The following is a 17404-nucleotide window of genomic DNA, read 5'->3' on the forward strand; positions in this document are numbered from 1 at the left end:
GCTCTTAATATGCGAGTGCAATGTTGATTGCCAAGAAACATGTAATCTGATAAGCATTTGGCAGAATGTTGAGCGCACTTTTCGGGAAATCATGTTATCCGGGAACGTATGAATCGGAAAAGAAACAGCGCAACTCCATGGAACATTTTGTGTGCCCTCACTCGTGAACGTATGAACCGGGAAATCGTATGAACCGAGAATGTATCAACGTGGTTCTACTGTAGCTGTTTTAAGGGGGGAAAAAAATAGTTTGCGTGGGTGACATGTGCATGAAAAAGTAAAAAGAGAAATTAACTCCACTTGAAGAAATCCTCCTATTGTTTTCTGTCTGGTCTTCATTTTGTGCATAAGTTAGCACTTTGAACCCATTAGCACACTATGCAAACAGGGCCAAAGAAGTTTCCTCGTTACAAGACAAATAAAAAAAGCTTCAGATGACACAGCACATTGCGTAAACACATGGAACATGTAAACACATGGCTGCCATAATATTCTGAGATAGCCCTTCTAAAATCAATAGGAAATTTGGTGAAAATAAGGAGTGGGCTAACTTTCAGTGTGCAGTTAAGAAGAGTAGAAAAAGCACTAGTATTTTTAAATCATCTGTTTCTGTCAAACATGTTATCGCAGCGAGGGACAATGAAGCACAGATAACTGTACTTTCCAGTCAGCAATACTTGCTTCTATTCTGCCATAGGTAACTAGACGCATTTATGCCATGGTCATCACTGATCCGAACGCTATGATTACTAGGAATGGGCTATCTTTCTGTGTTTAACAGAAAATAGCAAATCAAGCCGAAAATAGGGGGGTGGGCTTCTTTCGGGATTATACGGTAGTTCGGAATCAACCAGTAGAGAGGCATACATCATAACAATATCACCACAGAAGGCACAAAATTGTCTTGCAGGGTCCTTTTAAATGCAGATGCTTAAATTATGAGGAGCCAGTGCTGAAATATTTTTTCTTCTATTTCAGGCCATGAAAGAACACCTGCTCAAGATCCAGAAATATAAAAGGAGGTGCGTAATGGGTGTTTTCTGCTCACATCTGTTTCCAGTTGTTGACAGTGCACACCTGACATAAGGGCCCTTTTCAGTGCTTCAGAGTCTGGAAAGGCGGACACAAAGCTACGCAGCGGTGAAATCAACCTGGAGAAGCTTTATGTCCCCGTGAAGTGCCGAAGCACGGACCTGCTCACATTGAAGATGGGAGATGAGCCCCTGCCCACTCACTTTCAGAACAGGTCCTGCTTTCCCACAATCTAAATCAACGTGCTTGCTCAGTCGTTACGGGTGTACATTGTTCACCAAACTTATACAGAACACGCAAACTGTCTTTTCTTGTGGGAGTGCTCTCCTGGCGGCAGCTGAGCAACACTTTTGTGACGTAGCAATCTACGAACCATCCCGAAGTGCTGCGTTAGCGCTGCCATGAGCACTGTACTTTGCTTGGCCAACATAAAGTGGTTTATACTACACAAATTTAACTTAACAGTATGTGAAAAAGTCTCCTCTTCTGATAAACTATAAGGCCTGCTCACTATGTTGTTTTAGACGGGATGATGTGAATGTGACCATGCTTGGAGGAGGAAGGAGTGATTGACTACTGTAGATCAGTGAATGGCTCGGGAGTGATTTTTCTAAAAATTTACAGCAATAACATGCTAGAATACATCTGTGATTGATGCAAGGTTCAATGGTGTGCCAGTTTTTCGTGTTTTATTATTAGTGAGCCGGAGTGTCCTTTGAGCAGATCTCTGTGATTCATTGAAGTGGAGGTGTTTGACTTCCTCTGTGTGAGGACATGCTTCACCATTTGAAGCACAATGGTACAAAAAGTATTGCACATTTATCTTTATATATGCAACACTTGCAAAAGCTATCCATCTCCACTTGTAAATTTTGCAGCAGTCTGTAATAAGGTAAGACAGAGTATAAAAATACCTACTTCCTCTTTTCTCAAAATAGCAATTACTACATAAGGTTAAAAGCTAAAGATGGTAACGTACATACAAAACTTCATATTCTCGGAAACAGTACAGTAAATAGACGGCTAATCTCTAATCCTTTCCTTTAGCAGGCATACACCAAAGGCAAAGAAAAAGACTGTCGCAGAGTAATACAGTTCTTCAGCAGATATTTCAAAAGCCTTAAAGGTGCACTAAAGACGTTTCTGAGATTGTCTTTTCTTGGTGATACCTTGTCTTACGGGCTCCAAGTATCCTAGAAATCCAGAAGGGGGATCAGTGGCCGAGTGGGCTAGAGCGCACACCAGCTGTGAACACATGGAGCAAAAGCTCACGCTGCAGTACCCAGGATCATGGGCCCTGCCCGTTTCGGTTTGGATGAGCATCGTACCGGTGTGCGGTCGTGTATCACCACTCCGTGGTGCACGTTAAAGACCCCAGGCTAGCGGTTGTACTGTGCTGGCTAAATTTCTCATCTACAGCTGGGAGACTCGTCGCCCGTTGAGGCAGACCAAGTTCTAGGCTGTATAAACATACACGCAACCCAATTTTTTTTTTTGAAATCCAAAAATTTTGTTTGTGCGACGTCTACTACTATTTTTCTACTAAAAATGTGATAGAAGTTTGTGCCACGCCCCTTTCTGGGCGGAAAAATCTGAAGCACAGAATCCAGCGGAGGCGCCGGCAGCGTGACGACGGGCGCATGCCAGCCAGTCGCAAGTTGCCTCTCTCGGAAAGGCAACTTGCAATTGGTTGATGTGCGCCCGTTGTGAAGCCGCCAATGCCTCCGCTGAATTCTGCGCTGCAGATTTTTCCGCTCAGAAAGGGTCGTGGCACAAACTTCTATTACATTTTTAGTAGAGAAATAGACGTCGCACGAGCATATAATTTTTTGATATCTGGGATGCTAAGATCCCATAGAATGAGTTACCCGCAAGAACAGTCAATCTCAGAAACGTCTTTAGGGCACCTTTAATGGAGCAATTCAAACCAAGCATTGATTGTTTTACTATCTTTCTTTCACTGTGCTCTCAGCACTTTTATTTTTTCACTGTACTTTTCAACGAGGAACTCAGAAAATTTGCATGTTGCTAATGGTACAGCAAAATTATGCTAGCCTGTTGATAAGATCGAGCACAAAGTTGTTTTCCAACTTCCGAAGTCCGACTAAACCAATGTTTTCTTTTCAGGGTGTCAAAAAGGAGAGGCCCCGCCGTTGAGTCTCCGCAGGTGACCATGGTATGTCCTTGGGAACAAAGAATCGGCTTGTGAGCAGTATATAGGGTGTACTGTTCCAATGTACCAGCCAGGCTGCACCTGCATTTGTTATAGAAATCAGCTCTTGAACGGTAGGCAAATTGATTTCAAGGTGAAATAGGATCTCAAGGGGCATTTCAGTCATTAGGGTATGCGTGCTGTTAGTACGAGGTGTAATCAGAAAGCTGTAGCGTAAAAAGAGAGGGCAGCACAGCAATGCGCGTTCAGTAGTCGAAAAAAGGGACCTTCGTGTCTTGTTATACCAAAGGGCACCGATCTGTGAACATTTGGAGCTGCGTTTCACGAGTTTTCGTGACCACGTGCATGGGCACAATGGAGATTTTACTATAGACTACAAACCAGAGCGAGAGCGAACATCAATTTTGCATCAAACTCGACAAATATAAAGCAGAGACCTTTGATATGATTCAGCAGGCTTGTGTAAAAAAGCAGCGAATTTCGCGAAGTTTTTTTAGTGGCACTCGCGCTTCAGGAACGTCAGAACATCACTGGAAGATGAAGAGCGGTAGGGCGACTTTATCCGACCTCTCCTTGATTTCGGTGACGTTCTGCCATTCTTGAGGCGCGAGTGCCACTCAAAACGCCTCGCACACCTCACTTTTTTTTTTTACATAAGCCTTCTAAATTATTTTAGAGGTCTCTGTTTTATGTTTGCTGAGCTTGACATAAAATTGATGTTCATTCTCGCCTTGGTTTGCAGTGTATGGAAAGATCGCCATCGTCTTGTGCATGTGGTCAAGCAAACTAGTCTAGCACAGCTCCAAATGTTCACAGAGCAATGCCCTTTGGTATAATGAGACACGAAGGTTCTTTACTTTGACTGCTGCGCGCACATCACTGTATTCCCCCACTTTCTACGTTACAAAATCAGTCCCGGAACTTTTTGATCACCCCTCGTATGTTATTCTAAATCTTAAAACTGCGTATTTGGTTTCTTGGGAAGAGGTACTTCTAGGATTTATACATTTACCTTCTGCAGGTATGCTCGAGAATTGAGCAGCTTAAATTACGGAAATTCTGTTTCTGGAAAGTAGGTGTATTCCTACGCCCCTCTTGTAGTTTTATGCAAGCTTTGGGGTACACTAAACACAGATTCTAAACATACTGACCTCCTCTGAAAAAAACAACAAAAAAAACAGCTAGGTGTGGAAAAGATATCGAGTTGAGCCTGGACACTGTTCAACAGAATGAGCAATTTCAGAACAAAAAGATTTGGGAAAAAAAGCTTTCATGAAGTCTATAGTGTAGAGCAGTCGCACCATAGTGAAGTTTAATTTGAGTGAAAACTTTCCTTGAGTCTCCTAAAGTTCACTCATGTGAGGCTCTTGCTCTGACAACTTGGCACCACAAGCAGGGGTAGTAAACTCGTGATTCACTTCTCTTCAGCAACGCTTTGGTACCTGATTGTTGTTGGGAAGGAATTGGTGTTGTAATTTTAGACTCTGGGGTTGTCCACACAAAACGCAGCTTGTTCTGATTTTTAGTGGACACAATTTTATAGATCAGCTGCAAAGCTGATTGCATGTACTACTCTTATAATAATGATAATACTGTCTGGCAGGCTGCAGCAAAAAAAAAAAAAAAAAGATAAAGTCTTCCAACACAGCCATCTCTTACAGCAGTCAGCACACAAAAAAAGAAACATTAGCATAATTGAAACTTAAAAGAAAGAAAACATCAACACTGCAGCACAAGAGGACTAAAAGTATGACGCGACCATCAGCCCCCTTACAGAAGTCAGCAGGGACAAAACACAAAATATCAACATTAGCGAAATATATGACAGAAGATCCTTAACATCCTTATTATAAACAAATCAGGACATTGAGAAACTTAAACATAATAATAAAGTTGGAGAGAGTTGCGTTTTGCATGGTCTGCTCTTTAACAGTGGTTCGAAAGGGCCTTCAGGCTTTGACTGTTCTCCCTTGGTGAACCACAGAACGAGGACTGGCAGCGCATGTTTGGAACCGTGGAGGCACGCAGTTCATCACCTCAGAAGCAGTTGCAGCTCCAGCAACAGCACTCTCCTGCCGGAGACACTGAACTGCACGTCTCCGGAGCAGAATCTGCCGACTCTGCCGTGCCCTCTAGCAACACGTCCCCCAAGCAGCCACACAGGAGCTTCTGTGGGATAGCTGTCGACTCAGGTACACTTTCGTTCAATCAATCATTCACTTGTTCATCCATTCATTCAGTTCCTCATTCACTCATTTGTTTTAACGCAGAATGTGTTTAAAACTGGGATCCCTGAGATGAAGTGTGACGGAATGTCAAAGAAACCACTACCAATTGTGTAACCCATACTTTAGAGGACGATTTGTACAAGAGAGTGGTAGACTGAGAAGAAAGAACAAAATTCCAAATGCACCCCCAACGGGAATCAAACCCATAACTCCCTGATTGTGAGCTCGAAATATTCGACCACTGCACCAATTAGTGGGTGTTAGTGGGTGGGCACAAAGCTAGCTGGCTTTGGCTCTACTATGGTGGTATCAACTAACTGTCTGATTGTGAACGTCAATCAGCTATTGCTGGACGCAAGTGTTGGTCACCACGGCATTTGTGTTCGGCGTTTGCATTCACACATTTCATGGGAACAAACAAGAAGCCCGAGCCGTGCCCACCTCCACATAAAAGGAAGACAGAGTTTAAAATGAAATATAATACTGTAAAAAAAACCTGCAATGTCCACCACAAACCCCAAAGAATGCAGCAGAAAAATATTCTGTGCACAGTCAAACCCAGATATATCGAATTCAGAGGGGATCGTAAAATAGTTTGATATATCAATAATTTGATATACAAAAATATGTTAACTTAAGCTACGGTTTAAATTTCCGCGCGGTTCTGCTAATATTGAAGGCTGCGATAAACGGGACCTTACCAAGTAGAGCCTCTAAGAGCTTAGTTGGTGGAGATCACAAAAACCGCCGCGTTTTTGCGATGATGTTTACGATCGTTTACGCGTGGCCACAACCTCCACACAGTGCCGACAACAAAACACGTAAATAATTGTAAAGAATGAAAAAACAGAAAAAGCAAGCTGCATAAAAAAACTTTCGATCCATAGAATAAAGTTAAGGAAGCAAAAGAAAAAAAAACCTCACAAAATTCAGGCAGCAAAAAAAAAAAGGCAAAAAAAGAAAAAATTGGGCAAAGCTATAACTGCGAAAGAAAAAGGTAATCAAAGATAAGGCGTTTAAAGTGTGATTGCTCAACCATTGTTGTAGACTTGACAAAGACTTTTCTTTTGCTTATTTTATTTTGGGGCTGAGGAGTTGTGCAGCGACAGCGGTGCTCGGGGAAAGAGTGCACGCTACCGTTTCAACAGCAAGCACTCCCTGCCCTCCCTATGCGCGTGCGCGCACCTGCCCTTCCCCTTGCTTTTGCCATCCTCCACTTTTTTTATTTTTTTTATTTTTATTTTTTTTTCCATATCCTTGTGTGCGTATGCTGGCTTGGCGGTCTGCCAGCGCCGCTGCGCGAGCTAGGCTCGCCGCCGTCACAATCCCCAATCCGACCGCGGGGACGTGCGGCCGTTTTAGTTTGCTATATCGAGTGTCCTTGCGATGGGAATTCGATACAGAAAAACAACGCTACTATACTATGACATGTGATTTTCAAGGGGAAGTTTGGACTGTTTGATATAAACCAATAATTCGAAATACCCGGGTGCGATATAACCGGGCTCGGCTGCATAGACTTTATCCGTAGGTTTAAAAGGACACTAACACCCCCCCTAAAATTTTTTTTTTTAAATATTTTGTTAGGTGATTTATTTTGGTGTCAGGAAGCTGCCCAATCAATACTTTGCTGCAGAGTCACATACATTTTTAATAAAGTCAGTAAACTTGACTGCTTGAAACCGAAACCAAAGCACGAGCAAGGAAGCTCATGGCTGAAAGTCACGTGGCTACACCCAACCGCATTTTTTTTTCCTCCGCTTCTTTGACATCTGAAGCAGATGACAACGACGACGACTACGAACTTGCGTGAACCGTTTGTCGTGCGATTGTTTCGCACTTATATGATTACTTCCGCTCAATCTTCTGTGCTTGGAAGATCGATTGGACGATACCACGAATGACAGTTCCGAAGTAACAACCCCACGTCCGTCGCAACGCTGATCCGTCCTGTGCCACCATCGCGTCGTCCAGCCCGCGGTACGCCGGCATATTGAGAATGACTTGTACACATTCTTCGTGTGATCTCTGCAACATTTATTTTTTTGATCAGCATATTTGCAGCTTCTTAGAGGTCACGTAAAATAGGGTTTATATTCTTTTCTATTTTTAATATTGAATGTGTTTTAGATAAGATAATATATTTTGTACACATACCATAAAATACCGGGGGAGCACCCACCTCATTTTCACTGAAAACATGACTTTCGTAACGTAACGTAACGTAAGAAAACGGGAAAACCGGCTTTAATGTATAATTTGCAGAATTCCCAAGTTTGGGAAATGTTAATTGTGGGTGCTTGAATGAAGTGGGTGCTTCTGCGGTATTTTGCTGTAGTTTGAACGCCACGTGACCATTCCAACGAGAGTGAGCATGACTGAAACCGACGAATTCTCGACCGGCTGATTTCGGGCAGAAAAAAAAATGAATTTCAATCCGTAAATTGTTTTCTGGGTAGCTGGGCTCTTATAGGTCATGATAAAATAAAAATCTCACCAAGCGTAAGCACCCTGTCAGTATCCCTTTAAGATACAGATTGAGCATTTCTTTTTTAAGTGTCATTGCAGTAACATAAAGCTGTGTCTTCTGATCAGCCTACACGATTTAGCAGCTTGCTTGCAAAAAGGGCCTTGGCATAAGTAAACCGTCCGACGCATGCAGCGCACAGCCTGTCGTGCCACGCGGAGCTCCAGCTACTGCTGAAGAAGAAGCGCTACGAGTTTGCGCGGGAGCAGACGATCCGAGAGGCCAGCGACGACCCCTCCAAGGAGGAGAAGGCCCTGCCCTCCAAGTGGAGACCTCGGGGAACACTGGTGGCTCACATGCACGAGCACCGGGGAGCCATCCACAGGTGCGCCCGCGCGACGGGACAGGTGTGCCATAGTTGCCGAAGGGACGAGAACGCCGGGAAGATCCTTCGGTGTCCGGCCTCTGACGCGAGCTCGCTACCTTTGACGGCGCTTTAACATCTCGTGACCTTCAAGCGTGAACACACAGCCAGAACACGGCGAGAGGCGGCTACGGTACACTGCATGACGCTCTTAGTGCAAACGCAACGTCTGTGTAGGGGTGCATCAAACTTTACCACCTAGGTTAGTGCCCCAAATGAGAACTTCTCGCCACACTAGTAATTTCGATGACAGCCCTTTGATTCTAAGAGAAAGACGGAAAAAATCGGTGAACTCTCGTTCGTGCTAATGTTGCGTACACGCTGGAGGCCGGGCATTGAAAAGAGACGCCCTGCCGTTCTCGCCTTGTTGGTGACTATAGTTGTAGTGTGATGCGTAAACGTGTCCCAGACTGGTGCGTTTACCCCGTCCTTGGGTGTTGTCCCTCGGTTTCCGCTCGACTACGTTGCACTTACATCATACCATTGCTTGCCATGATCCTGGCAGTGGCACGGCGGAGGAGGCGAATGCGGCAGACGCCCGTTCGGCTGCGAGCCACTTTCCGGCGCGACAATCCACAGAATCTTCAGCAGCCACAACTCGAGATGCTGCAACGACAGCGACATTGCGGTCGCTCATCTTTTTTGCCAAAATTTGTACGACCCACTGCCCGGATCGTGACATCCAACAGCATGGCACGCCGGCTTCTGCGGCGTAATTGGTTGGCGCTCCGGGACCACCCTCGATGCATGGGTGGTATAATGCGCTAAATACACCGGTCAGAAACTCCTTCCAGGCACCGCAGTTGTACTATAGTGCAACCCACTTACAACGATACCACATATAACGACGTATCGCTTATAACGATCAGCTTCTAGAGTTTCTAGACTGGAAATGATCAGTTTTTAGTCCAGATACAGTAAAACCTCGTTATAACAAAGTTGAAGGAGCGGTCGTAATTATTTCTTTATAACCATTAGTTTGTTATAGCCAATGTCAATTTCTTTCCACTAATAGCAAGCAAGGGGAATTATGATTGTTTTGTTATATCCATTAGTTTGTTATATCCCATTTCGTTATAACGAGGTTTTACTGTACATCTATAATCGGTTATAACGATTGAAATTTCGGGTTTTCCCATTATCGTTGTAAGTGGGTTGCACTGTAGTACTACCGCTATTATATCTTTGTGAGACAAGGGGCAGTGCTTATTTGGTTTGTGGGGCTCAAAGATGCCCTCGTCAACGGCTGGCACAAACAAAGACACAATTATAGGTGTGTCCACTAATGGGAACACCTTTAGACTGTTGGGGAACTCGCTCGGCCTCCAAATTTTTGGGAGATATCGGAAAATTTGGGAAAAGCATTGTGAGGATTAGGGAAATCTCCATAGTATTAATGTTATTTTATTGCATGCCTTCATTGACTCTGGTGTTCAGGAGACCTGGATACATTCTTCCAGTTTGTCAATAGTTTCATCTTTGAAGAGTTCGTAACTATGAAAATGCCGTTGGAAGTTCCGAACACTAATTGCAATGTTTTGTTTTCAGTGCACCGGAGGTCAGCCTAAAATAGAACATATGTAATTGTCATCATAGTTATCAAGGGTTTCCTTTCTTCAATATAAGTGCGAGACTTTTGGTAAACTTTAACCAGGAAACACTAAAAGTTGGAGTGTTTTGACACATAATTGTGGTGGACACTGATTACTGTTTAGAACTAAAGCGAAACCAAATAACATAAAACTTTGGGCACAGGATATAGAAATGGGAAGTACAGATATGAGAAGTATTGAATCTGTGACTGTTGTAGATACACTAGCTTGAGATGTCTCATGCATGAACAGCTAGTGTTGGTGAGAAAAAACTTTGATTTTAACTTTCTTATTTAGCTGACTCCAATTCACTGGCATAACTGCTACAGATTTTCAACACGTCGTCTTTACTTCAAGTTAGCCCAGGCCCCCGTGTCATAGCACAAAGCCCTGGGCTTTGTGCTATGGCATGCTGTAGCATTCCATACGCACGAGGGCTTACAGCATGCCATGAACCCCTGTATTCAAGGTTAGATGGATATTTTTAGTTGTAGCTGATGAACAAGAACAATATGAGGTGTCATTTGGCTCCAGTGACATCCGTTTAGGTGCCAGTGTGTATTGACAACTTGCTGCGCTCATTGTGTATATGAGCACACAGGGTAGAAGTGGGTCCGGTGCACTTGCTCAGTTGAGGCGAGCCAGTGTATGGATGCTTCTTGCCACAGGCTTGAGGTGATCCCAAACACAAGCCTGTTTGCCACGTGCTCGGCGGACGGCTCCGTCAAGATCTGGGACTGGGGCCGCATGGAGAAGAAGACCATCGCCAACCGGTCTCGGCAGACGTACGCCCGCATGGGTGTGTGGCCCGGACATGCCTCTGCAGTTTTCGGGAGATGAAACATGCCCGATTAACGTCGTGCATCCTAGGGTCGCTTTTGTCACTGTCGCCACGGGGGCAAATTTTTATTAGGTCCCCTCGAGTCGCCAGATAAGCTGTGCTTCAGAGCAACGACACTTCAGCCCTCTTTGCGCTTAACATTTTTTTTGCCAGTTATCCGAAGCTTTTTTTTTAGATTGCAGGAAACTCTTTTCCATCTTCCAGAAATGCCAAAAAATAGTCCGGGACAGACATAAACAATATCGCTTTCCTGACACCGGGATCCAGACAAACTGGTCCCGGTCAAAATGGCCCCTCACAAAATGGTCCCAAGCAAATTTTGAGACAGTTTGCGTGTTCTTTGGGGGTTAGTCGATTGTTTGCCCTTGCTAAAAATTGGACATAGAAAAAAAAAAAAAGTTTTGTCGAATACTGTAAAACTTTTTATTTTCGCGGCCCCTATTTTTCGCGAATCAGTCATAGATAGGGTTCCGCGTTTTCGGTTTCTAATTTTTCAAAATTCGGCGTACTTTTTTCGGTGTTTATTTTAAAAATCCATTTTCGGTTTTTTTCGGCGTATATTTATGCCCATAAAAGTTTATCGGCTTTTTTCGGTGAATATAAAATGAACACCAACGGACACCGGATAAGATGGTCCTTCTAGCTCTGATATTTGTTATCACTCAAAGAGTAACGGTACAGATACATTGAAATATAAATGGACACTTTATTCGGCAAATATGTGCAACTGTAATAGAAACAAGAAAACAACAACAGAGGTACAAGCAAGTCATATACGAAGCCTATGCCGAAATAACATGAAACTTCACCTTTTGTACATCAGGATTATGTGATCTTATTCTAGTAAACACACATGTACTTGCCCAGGTTCTCCTCGTTGATCCGCAGCCTTTCTTGCCTGTTAATATGACCCTGAGCTTCGAGAATGCCCTCGTAACGCTAACACTGGACAGTGGCCGGATGAGGAGGTGAAGCGCTGCCTGAGCCAAAATCGGCCAATAAATCAATTGTGACCGCAAAAAGAGACACGGTGCGACGTTTTGAAGCACAACACACCATGCAGAGCTTGCATCAAGTCAGTTTTTTTCACAACGAGTTTGAAAACACGCTCGTACATGCCGAAGTCATGAAGCATTTCGGACTTCACGTTTGGTTTAATGTGCGATGATGCACACATTAAACCAAAACAACGTGATGGCATCCTTCTATCCCATACATTCGGACATCTGTTTATAGACACTGTCGTTCCATTTTTTCGCCAAGGCTCTGCGGTACGACTGGAAGGTCAAAGTGACCTTTTCCAGTTAAAACTGAATTTTAGAAAATGAATTAGACATACTTTTATCGGTTTTTATCGGTTTAAATTGAAAAGGCCGAGCCTAAAACCTGACCTTTTTCGGTTAAAACCGAATTTACGAAAATGGATTCGGCGTACTTTTATCGGTTTTTATCGGTTTAAACCGAAAACTCCGAACCCTAGTCATAGATGACACAATCGCGACCACTAAATTTCGCGAATTCCAGACGCCTGCGTTGAAAATCTTAAAGACCGAAATTTTCGCGCGCCCTTAAATTTCGCGAATTCTTCAATTCGTGAAATTTGCGAAAATTGAGGGCTCGCGAACATTAAGGGTGTTAAAGTACTTACGGCATGAAACGCTAACCATTTTAAAGTTTACATATTCAATTCAAAACACATTGCATGACAGTATCTGAGCCAAGAAGGTGAAAATATGCTATAAAAATAATATACAAGTATATGTATAAAATAATCTGTCAATAACATTTGATATAATCCATGCGAGACGAAAAACGTTGTTCCATAACACGCCATCGCAAAAAATATATTTGATGTTCGTGCTTATGCAGTGTAAGGTCAGTCTGACTTTGAGGAGCAGCGGCACTGGTTTACGCTGTAGACGAGACACTTTGCCAGTGCAGTATGCCTGGGGTCTTTAACGTGCGTCATACAGTAGCGATACATAACTGCACACATGCCCTCCCAAATATAGTATGTGCATGATAATGTCTGAATCACCATGAACATACGTTTTGTTGCGGCGCCATTGGGCTAATTCAAAATTATATGCATGAAAAATACTGTCGGATTTTTCTATATTTTCTTCCCACGCCTATACTACATTTGACCAAAGTCACAGTGAAGCCGACGCCACGAGCTGATAGGACCAATCAGGCAGTGCTGAAAACAAAACATACAATGGCGTTCATTAAATTTTTGGGCATGTTATTACCGGCTAGTCCAATCAGTTGCAGAGTGCATCGCTACCTTGCGCTGTTAGTGACTTCCAAGCTCCAGCTTTGTACAGCGCTCTGACTTGTGCGAATTGGAGCCATAGAGCCAACCGAGCGATAACTTAAATTAACTTTTGGACTTCATTAGTTGTTTCCTCAAATATATAACAAGAACCTTAAATACATTAAAACATACATTACACGTGTTGAATACAACTTCAGAGCAGCAGTTCACTAAAACTTCAGAGCACCCAAAATGTCAACAAATCACTTTTGGCCATTTTGTCTGGGTTTGCACTTAAAACCATTTTGACCGGGACCATTTTGTTTTACACCCTAAAGCACCCCTCGACACCATATCTAAACTTTAAGAAGTTGCAGTTTTTTAATCATAACTATCGGCAATTGTGCCCGCTTTTCACCGGGCTCCAAAATGGCAGCACCCACAAGACAGTCGGGGAATGGAGTGCCGCTACTCCAAGCATAGCTCATTGGGCGACTTTCCCAAAGAGCAAAGAGGAGGGGCGCAGAGTTGGAGCAGTTATGCTCAAAGTTTTACTAATAGATGGGCCAAACTCTGGGCATTTCGGGGGGGACGGGCAATTCTGGAATTATTTCGAGCGAAGCTAAGTAAACTAACTAGAATAAAATTTCTTGTGATTGCCGCTAACGTGCTGCTGGAAGCAGCATAAATTGGCAGGTGATGACCCTGTTCTCTTGGTAACCTGCCATTTTCAGTGTATTTCTTTTCCTTTTGCTGAATTGCCCTACATGCATTTATTGGCACATGATTGGCATTAGTATTTATTTTTCCAGTATTTACCGAAAAATTCTGGCTATTTGCTCAGTGTTTTTTTGTTTGTTTTGTAGATTGGGGCAAAATTTGTTGCGGAATATCCTGTCATTCTGTATTTCTTCAAAAATGATTCTAGCAGAAATTTTTTGCCTAGTGGTTCCTTGTTATGTAGGGGGCAATGGGCTTTAACCCTTCGAGGTCAGATAGTCTGACCAACTTGACGGTGGTTCCGGTCAGATATTATTTTGTGCGCATTAGCAAGGAGAAAGAAAAACTACTCCAGCGTACAGAGGTAACAAGAAATATTTATTTTCGCAGAGCTTCTGCATTCCCGCGCTCTCTAGCGATACTTTGACAGCGTGTGATATTTTTCGAAGCAATCTCCGGGGTGGAGACCGGGGTTCTTTGCGCAAGTCTTGCAGTAGAAAACTGTTTCTCTCCTGCCTCCTTTTGTCTTTCGATCGCTGCACACTGCGCAGTCTTTGCTGGTACATTCTTGTAGCTTGTATATGAAGTGCTGCCTTCCATTTAATCTCTCCTCAGTGTCTGATTGTGATGCTCGTCCTCTTTTGTTTGGTCGCACTCGCAAGTCCCCGACCAGCTGTTCGATCAGCTTACGGCGGTACTTGAGGTGCCTTTGCCCCTTCAGTCCCTGAGCAGCCTGTTGCATCTGCATTAGCAGGAAGCTATTGACGATGGCAACCTCAAAGGGGCACTGACACCCCAAAGGTCGTATTTATTTTTAATGTCTAAAACGATGCAAGTTGTAGTCATAGACACGCAAAAAAAACCGCATCGCGAAAAAAAATTTTCCCGCGCGCGCACGCACCTTTTTATTTTTGGCGTTTGATTTTCCCGCCTCTCGCCTCCTCGCTTCTTTTGATCGGTGACGTCAAAAATCAGGAAATTTAGAAGCTTTGTAGGCGACATCTCTATAACATTTAATTACGGCAATCTTAAAACATGTTTTTTAACGCAATTGCGAACGCACTACGGCCCTTCTTTTTGAAATACCAAAAATCGGGAGTTCGTTATGGTGCCGTCTCCTGGATTTGTATCCTCCAACGGAAAACAGGCGACACCGCTCAAAACCGGTCCGCCGCAACGCCGGCGCTAGCCGGCGCTCGCTCCTATCCTCCTCGCTTTGGGTCGCCATGGCAACAGCAGGGAGTGGTGACAGGAAAGTGGACTCTCAGGTCTCCTCAATTTTTGACGTCAAGGCACCGGCGCCGATCGCGCGGGAACTTCGAATTCGGCATTTGGAAATTGTTTTTTTACTTCACGAATACTGAATTCCCAAATCTCAAATTTTGAGGGTAATGTCCCGGCATCGTTTTCAATCGTTTCGGATAATAAAAAAAAATATGATTTTGATGTGTCAGTGCCCCTTCAAGGATCCAGAAGAAAAGCTTTCTCCACCACTTGAGGGACTTGCGGCAGAACGCGTAACTCGCGCAGTAGTGGTCAGCTCGATCAACAGCTCCCATGTTCTCTGCCAGCTCCCATGTTCAGCTCCCAGTGTCACAGCCTGGCCGTGTGCTTGTGTTCTTGTCACAGGCTTCATCGAGGGATTGTGTGCTGAGCTCAGCATGGTAACTTGACGCTTATCTTGTCAAGCCAGGGCCATGTACGAGTCACCCTTCCAATACGCTGTTACGTCACCCTCTTTAGCTGCTGGGGCATATGCTTCCTGTTGATCATGACAGTGCCAGTGAGCAAAACGTCCTGAGAGAGCAACTCCTCAGCAAGTTGCGGGGACGTATAAAACCTGTCCGTATAAAGGTGGTACCCACTTCCGAGTGAAGCGCATTTCACTTTGTCGAGGAGGTGCAGGACGATCTGACACGTGAAGGGGAGGTCTGGCCGGCAGAGCCTCTCTGTTGTTGTGCTACCGTAGTATGGCTCGAATGCTGACACGTAGCCCGTTCTACAGTCGGCGAGTACATAGACACTGAGGCCCCACTTCGTTGGTTTCTGCGGGTTGTAGCATTTGAACGAGACCCTGCCCTTGAAGCCAACTGTACTCTCATCGACACAAATCTTTGGGCCGGGCTTGAAATGCTCACGGCATTTTGTGTCGATGTACTTTACGATGTTTCTCACCTTGCTACCTCGTGTCGGCTGGTGTGAGGGACCTTGCAGAGGTGGAGAGACGTGCAGCATCCAAAATATCTGGAGAAATCTTGTACGAGTGAACACGGCGGGAAAAAATGGCATCTTCAAGATTTCTTGGCTGAAATACTCCTTGATGTCCGGCTTGGGATTGAGGGCCATGTTCATGAGAACACCGAGGAAAAGCCTTGAATTCTTCTAAAGAAACGTCTTCTCAACTTTTCCATATAGATTGCTCAGCGAGCGAATCCATGGATGAAATTTTCTCGTGGGCCATGCCGGTTTGTTTCTTGCACGATTTCTCCGATGAGTTCATCCGTAAAAATAACTGGAAAAACTCAAGTTCGGAGCCGAGGTTTGACGATCCAACCCGTGGTCCAGGGTCGCTAACGGTGAACGCCACATCAGGGAAGTCTGGGAGATCGTCTGTGTAGGCAGTCCACGAGGACAATGCCGGCGCACGTGGAGGAGAGGGTCCACTGTTGTTGTCGTCTTGTACACATGCTTCTTCGTCGCTACTGTCACTGCAGTCAGCGGAGGATGTTTCATCGTCGTCTGATGGAGGCACATAATTGTCCTCTTCGCTAAAATCGTCATCACTTTCCACGAAATCACGCGATGAGTTCCCATAAAAGAAGCGTGGCGCAAACACTGCCATGCTTTTTCCAGCCAGCGAAATTCGAAGCGACCCGCACCTCCGCCGCTTACGAGTGCTTCTGCCCTCAATAGAAAAAAGCTCAAACTATTGAAACATTGAAGTGTTAAAGAAACATGCTGAGAGATGGCGCCACCAATCCAGTCAAAAAGAACGGAGGAATAAGTTTAAACGAGAGCGGGAGTCGCGTGTCGGGCGACTTCCGACAACTGACCGGAAACTCGTTTCTCCAATGTCGGGCCACGCCCGACACGTGACCGCAAAGGGTTAAACAGGGTGCTTTCCTCGGGGGTGTGATTGGGGCTTTGAACTGTAGAAAGTCTGGGACTGTAGTGCGGTAGCACTTCCCTTTTGACGGAGATTATGCAGAGGTCAGCTGGCCCCTGCTGCATCCATCAACTGACCTTCCAGGGTTCCACTTAAAGGGGCACTGACACATCAAAATCACATTTTTTTTTATTATCCGAAACGATTGAAAACGATGCCGGGACATTACCCTCAAAATTTGAAATTTGGGAATTCAGTATTTGTGAAGTAAAAAAACAATTTCCAAATGCCCAATTCGAAGTTCCCGCGCGATCGGCGCTGGTGCCTTGACGTCAAAAATTGCGGAGACCTGAGAGTCGACTTTCTTTCACCACTCCCTGCTGTTGCCATGGCGACCCAAAGCGAGGAGGAAAGGAGCGAGCGGCGCGTTGCGGCGGACCGGTTTTGAGTGGTGTCGCCTGTTTTTCGTTGGAGGATACAAATCCAGGAGACGGCACCACAACGAACTCCTGATTTTTGTTATTTCAAAAAGAAGGGCCGTAGTGCGTTCGCAATTGCGTTAAA

The 17404-nt window shown here is 44.5% G+C and overlaps 1 protein-coding gene across 3 annotated transcripts in view; it reads left to right on the forward strand.

Moving 5' to 3' along the window:
* LOC8029946 (phosphoinositide 3-kinase regulatory subunit 4) overlaps positions 1-17404 on the forward strand; it is a 70350-nt gene that overhangs the window by 33604 nt on the left and 19342 nt on the right. For all 3 annotated transcript variants that reach the window (XM_042290843.1, XM_042290842.1, XM_042290844.1), the window contains 6 exons: positions 979-1022; positions 1100-1246; positions 3160-3208; positions 5190-5397; positions 8096-8285; positions 10585-10715. In XM_042290843.1, coding sequence (XP_042146777.1) covers positions 979-1022; positions 1100-1246; positions 3160-3208; positions 5190-5397; positions 8096-8285; positions 10585-10715 — 769 coding nt within the window. The remainder of the gene's footprint in view (positions 1-978; positions 1023-1099; positions 1247-3159; positions 3209-5189; positions 5398-8095; positions 8286-10584; positions 10716-17404) is intronic.

The sequence above is a fragment of the Ixodes scapularis genome, unplaced genomic scaffold (assembly GCF_016920785.2).
Source record: "Ixodes scapularis isolate PalLabHiFi unplaced genomic scaffold, ASM1692078v2 PGA_scaffold1__304_contigs__length_218370807, whole genome shotgun sequence".
Lineage (NCBI taxonomy): Eukaryota > Metazoa > Arthropoda > Arachnida > Ixodida > Ixodidae > Ixodes > Ixodes scapularis.